Raw genomic sequence first — 5,808 nt, 5'->3', positions numbered from 1 at the left:
CTGGTGGAGCAAGAGGCAAAGGTTGGCAACTAGCGGTGGGCGACGAGTTTCCACTAGCCGATTAGAAGAGGAAGAAGAAGAAAAGAAAAAAGAAAAGAAAGAAAAAAATTATTTCTAGAAGTTATTTTCGGGAACAATAAGCCACTTTTTTTTTTTTTCTATTTCTTGTTTTCATTCCAAATCTATTCCCTGATTTTTTTTTTTTTTTATTCTGGGGAATAAAAAAATTAACTGACGTTATCAAATAGATTTATGTTTTTTTTTTTATATTCCGAAGAATAAAAGAATAAAAAAAAAACCAATAAACAAAAATGTTACCATGCAAGTCATTAATTGAATCTTAAGTAAGGAGGATGTTCGTGCTCGTAACCCCACCCATCAGAGGACTGACTGGAGAGAGGGTTTTCCAATCAAGGAAGAAGGAAAATGTTGCCCACGTAAAAGTGCCAAGAAAAATCCTAAAGAAAACTATATATTACGAGCTTATAGATAAGCTCCATATGGCATCATCTACCTCAATTTCAAACTAACCATCTATCAATATTTTGTGCGTGCCTGAAAAACCGTACTTCTTAAAGCAGCACTTGTGTTAGGCGTTTTGTTTCCCGTCTTTACTAAGTCAGGAAAAAACAGAGCAGTTTCTCATAAAGATTACCTTTATTTAGCAGAAAATGAATGATATAAAAAATATTTTCCTAAAAATGAAATAATCAATCAATGAAAAATGTTTTCATTTTGAAACCAATTTATGTCTAAACTTTTTGTGTCGATGAAATTATGTTTTGTTCATCTATTTTTGTAAGTGATACAATCAATTATTTTCAGGAATACATTTTCCAAATCATTCACTTTTCGCAAAATAAGCCAAAATCTTACCTTTTCTTATTCATTAGTTCTTGACTCCAGTATAGTCGCCATGAAATAGACAAATATGAAACGAAGTGGTGCTTTCTAACATTGTAAAGGGCATATTCTGCGAGCGGATCTTTCTACACACGTGGAAAATTCAACTATTAAATCTTTTCTCAAAATTCTTAATTCTTTCTTCCATGGTTCTTATACAATGCAATCATTGAGATTTCCATAAACAAATCTCGTAAAAAGTTGTCGGTGTAATAATTCAATAGACGTCTAAATGCGATAGCTCCTTCAAGTAACCGAAACATGGGACCAAAGCTTCCATCTTTAGTGGATGTCGAAAAGTATGGGATCTTCTTTTTCCATTCGAAAATTATTATACCCGGACAAAACCCATCCTAGAGAATGTGACCAAATGGATAAGCTTTTTTCCTGATTGTCTTTAATCTATCTATGGATGACATAAATATATAATTAGAAACGTTCCATTCGGTTTACCGTACAAAAAGATACTTTATTAGAAAATTTTCCATAGTCAGTAAAGAAAAACTTAAGTTGTTCCACAAGATTTGTCACAATTCATTCAAAAATGCAACTTGAATGCTAGCTTTTGTTTTGCAAATTGTTTGTCTCTTAGCGTGTTATAAAAGGATAATCCATCAAGTCATCGTAAGTGAAGGACATTATACGACTTGGGTTGTTGATGGGGGAATTTATTTTTATTTTTTTGGAAGAAGTGGATCATAATGGCGGGAACATATATGCTTAAGAAGCAGAAATAATTGCTCAATTGGGATACAATACGAAGCATGTGCCGATTGAAAAATATCCTTTCGGTGAAAAGCAGCAAGAGAGACAGAGAGAGGGAAGCTCAAATATAATCGTTGGCTTGGAAAATGACTAATCCCGTTGTCCTTTTGGATTGATGTGGAGATTTTGGCCTCAACTAGATGGTGAAAGGTTTGGCATGAAACGACACATGCCCATCATTTTCTTCTGGCCGATTGGAAGGAAGTCGGGGGCAGATATGGCCATTTCCCACTATTTAATCACTCAATGATGAAGTTGTAGGGAACTGATGAAGTGACTTATGTTTTGTCCAGTTATGTTAAGAATTTCCTGCGGATGTTTAGTCAGTTTTCACGCTAAATAAGTGGTCCGGAAAAAGATTGAATCGAATGACCAAACAAGTGGGACTCCAGCGCAAAAATTATGGGCATTCATTATGATATGAGAAGCGATACAAGGAGTTGTTCATTTTATCCTGCCAAATCGTAGCTAATGGCACCGCCCAATCGACGAAGCCACAAGTTATATGAAGAGAGGGAGTCCTATTAGAAAGCTACAATGAGGTGAAGAGAGGAGGGGGAGAAAGAGACAAGGGAGATGGGGTGAATCTAAAGTCAGATCGAATTAGCCAGTTCAATGAGTTCAATTGGATACTTGTCAGATCTGATTACATTATAACATGTTATGTTTGTTATTATACTATAAATACAAACTATTTTAAATTGACCTTTAAGTTAAAAGCTAGCCATTTTGATTGGTTATTACACGATTTTCAAAACATTGGTTTGGTCTATTATACGATTTTCAAAACATTGCTTGTGAGAGAAGAGATATATACAGCGATGGAGAGTTGGCGGTTGAATGGCAAGAAGGTTTTTTGTGAAGAGTTTTTGAAATTATTTGACGCTATAGTTTTACAATTAAGTATTTTCTAACGAAGGAGCCATCTAAAGTTGAGTAAACTCAGATCTATTCGATTTTTGTAGCTGAATATAATTCATTTGTTCGTAATATCTACTGTATTTACAATCCGTCGCGTCATTCGATGGACTGATTTTCACATGGTAGCATTAGTATAACTAGCAACGCCCACTAAAAGCATACAAAAAAATCGGTTGAAAGGGTGTCATGGCATGCTGGGCTAAATTGTCCCCACAGATGAAAGGGAGAATCTGCTAAATGGAGGACTGAGGGGAAAAGAAAAGTAAAAGGAAGAAACAAAACGAGGAGATCAGGAGGGAACTGCCATAAAAATGATTTGTTCATGATATGGTGGCCCGTGAGTGAGCCAAAGCTTAACTGCCCCCGGTCACTCGCTCCCGCTACATGCCAAGGCCACCCCCACTCCTGCATAGAGACAACTCCTTGGCCGGCTACTTCACATGCTACCAAAAAAATCCAACTCTCTCCTTAGCCCCCTTCTCTCTCTCTCTCTCTCTCTCTCTCTCTCTGATGCTTATGAACTTCATTAACTGACAATAAACGGAAGCAGGAAGGAGTATTAAGAGCAGGGTTTTGCAGTTATTACGAGGGAGTCCTTTTGGTGAAGGTCTGTTGAATTCCTGCAGGCGCTGCTGCTGCTGCTGTTCTGGCCTTGTTTTAATGTATACCAGGTATTTGCATCACAACTGAAAAAGGCTGATGTTTCTTTTTGCCCCTTTAAGGATGTGTCTCTTTTGCCTATTCTTGACTAACAGCTGAGTTTCTCTTTGATTCTTGACTCTTTTCTGCCCTCCTGACTTATCAGTCCTTTTTTCCACCCCATTGCAAGAACCCAAAATACCCAGAAAGAAAAGATGAACTGTCCATTTCTCAGCTGATTCAAATCCAAGTTTTTCTCTTTCTTTTCTTTTTTTCTTAGGCTTTTCCATATTGTGGGTCGCTTCCCAATGTCAAGGTACCATTGTTAGTCTAGTCTCTTTCTTTCTTTCTGCTCCCTCCTCCAGAAAAATTTCTTAAATTCAATCTCTCTCTCTTTCTCTTTCTGCGTGACCACCAACTGATGATGCAATTCACTGAAATCCCACCACCACAACCTCAAACCCCCTCCTTCCACCAATCACCACCACCATTCTTTTCCAGCCTCTCCATGAACAAGAACCAAGTGCACCGAACCCGCCCTTGGCCCGGCTTCCCGATGCCCAAGTCCTTGGGGAGCCTCGGAGACGCGAATTGCATGGAGCAGCTGCTAGTGCACTGTGCAAACGCCATCGAGACCAATGACGCGACCCTCGCCCAGCAGATCCTCTGGGTCCTCAACAACATTGCCCCGGCCGATGGCGACTCGAATCAGCGGCTCACGTGTGGCTTCCTCCGGGCCCTCATTGCTCGGGCCGCCAAGAGCGGTACGTGCAAGATGCTGGCGGCCATGGCGAATGCGCAGAACTACGACAACCTGTGCAATGAGACGCATAAGTTCTCCATCATTGAGCTTGCGAATTTCGTCGACCTGACCCCGTGGCATCGGTTCGGATTCACCGCAGCGAATGCCACCATAATCGAAGCAGTCGAAGGGTATTCGGTGGTTCACATAGTCGACTTGAGCACGACGCATTGCATGCAGATTCCTACTCTTATTGATGCAATCGCCAATCGTCTTGAAGGGCCCCCATTGGTGAAGCTCACGGTTGCCGGCGCTGTGGAGGATGCGCCGCCCATGCTTGACCTTTCGTACGAAGAGTTGGGATCCAAGTTGGTGAGTTTCGCAAGGTCTCGAAACATACACATGGAATTTCAGGTCATTTCTTCGAGTTACGCAGACGGATTCTCGTCCTTGATTGAACAACTCAGGATGCAGAAACTAATGTACTCGGGAGGAGTTGGTGAACCGGAAGCACTGGTTATAAATTGTCACATGATGCTTCACTTTGTGCCCGACGAGACCGTTCCGTTAATATCGGATTCCGAAGCAAACCCTAATTACCTCTTTGAGTCTTCATCGGTATATTCTCCTCGGTCGACCCTCCTTAAGGCACTTCGGTGCTTAGACCCGAACGTTGTCATCATAGTGGACGAGGATGCGGACTTCACATCGAATAATGTCGCCTCGAGATTGCGGTCAGCATTCAATTATCTTTGGATTCCTTACGACACGGTCGACACGTTCCTCCCGAGGGGAAGCAAGCAGAGGCAGTGGTATGAGTCTTACATATACTGGAAGATACAAAATATCATCGCGCAAGAGGGTCTTCAGAGAATCGAGAGGCTCGAGCCGAAGAGCCGGTGGGTGCAGCGGATGAGGAACGCGGACTTTCGGGCCGTCCCATTCGGAGATGATGCAGTCTCGGAAGTCAAGGCCATGCTCGACGAGCATGCAGCGGGCTGGGGATTGAAGAAGGAAGAAGATGATCTTGTATTAACATGGAAGGGACATAATGTAGCTTTTGCCGCTGCATGGTTGCCTGCTTGATCAACTCTTTTTTATGGATTTAGGCTTTAGTGCTCTTTCGCAGCTTGTTAAGTAGTTCATTCGTCATCAATTTACTAGACTCTACGTTGATTAGCTACTCCTTTTAGCATCTTCCAAAATTGGATGACAGAGAGAGGTGAGGAATCATCTAGCTGATACTTAGTTTGTTCCAGATCATAAATATATTGACCATCTCTCTCTCTCTCTCTCTCTCTCTCTCTCTCTCTCTCTCTCTCTCTCTCTCTACTTGTTCAGATGTTTGTGATTAGATGACGACTGCATTAAATGCTTGAAGACAAAACCAAATATTTTTGGCGTGCTTTTTCTTTGACGGATAGAAACGAGGTTGTTCTTCCCGTCAACGTACGAGAAACCCAATTTTGTAAATCGAGTAAATCTCGATATTCGTCGTCGTTGTCGTGGAGGCGCATCTCCAATCTAAGAAGTGTCCTCTAAGATAAACACATGCTGAGCTTGAATTTCGATTTCTGGTCGCTGTTTTTAAACATGCTTGGAAGTGAAATAATAACAACTATTGAGTCCTATAATCAGCTTGATGTTGCTTGAATCTTATATATCCATTTCATACGGTCGATGTTGAAGTGCTTTAGTCCCAAAGCTCACCTTTCTTTGGCTGAAATCTACGTCGACAAGTACGTGATAAATCTGAAGTTCTTGATTGAATGATTAGGTTCTTATTTAGTTCTACTTCCTTTTTGTTGAGGTTCTAGTGGAGTCACTTCCCGATCGCT

General features: G+C 41.0%; 1 protein-coding gene across 1 annotated transcript; it reads left to right on the top strand.

The window, feature by feature from the left end:
- Positions 1-3,073: 3,073 nt before the first annotated feature.
- Positions 3,074-5,260, top strand: LOC120286884 (scarecrow-like protein 32). The gene is made up of 2 exons (XM_039299464.1): positions 3,074-3,260; positions 3,395-5,260. Exon 2 carries the CDS (start codon positions 3,650-3,652, stop codon positions 5,054-5,056), a length of 1,407 nt encoding a protein of 468 aa, XP_039155398.1. The 5' UTR covers positions 3,074-3,260; positions 3,395-3,649; the 3' UTR covers positions 5,057-5,260.
- Positions 5,261-5,808: the final 548 nt, after the last annotated feature.

This window comes from Eucalyptus grandis, chromosome 8 (genome assembly GCF_016545825.1).
Source record: "Eucalyptus grandis isolate ANBG69807.140 chromosome 8, ASM1654582v1, whole genome shotgun sequence".
NCBI classification, from domain to species: domain Eukaryota; kingdom Viridiplantae; phylum Streptophyta; class Magnoliopsida; order Myrtales; family Myrtaceae; genus Eucalyptus; species Eucalyptus grandis.
The sequence above is the reverse complement of the archived record's forward strand: the minus strand, read 5'-3'. Positions and strand labels throughout refer to the sequence as shown.

Coding starts and splice junctions, on each gene's coding strand:
- LOC120286884 (XM_039299464.1), top strand. CDS start 3,650: ATGATGCAATTCACTGAAATCCCACCACCACAACCTCAAACCCCCTCC.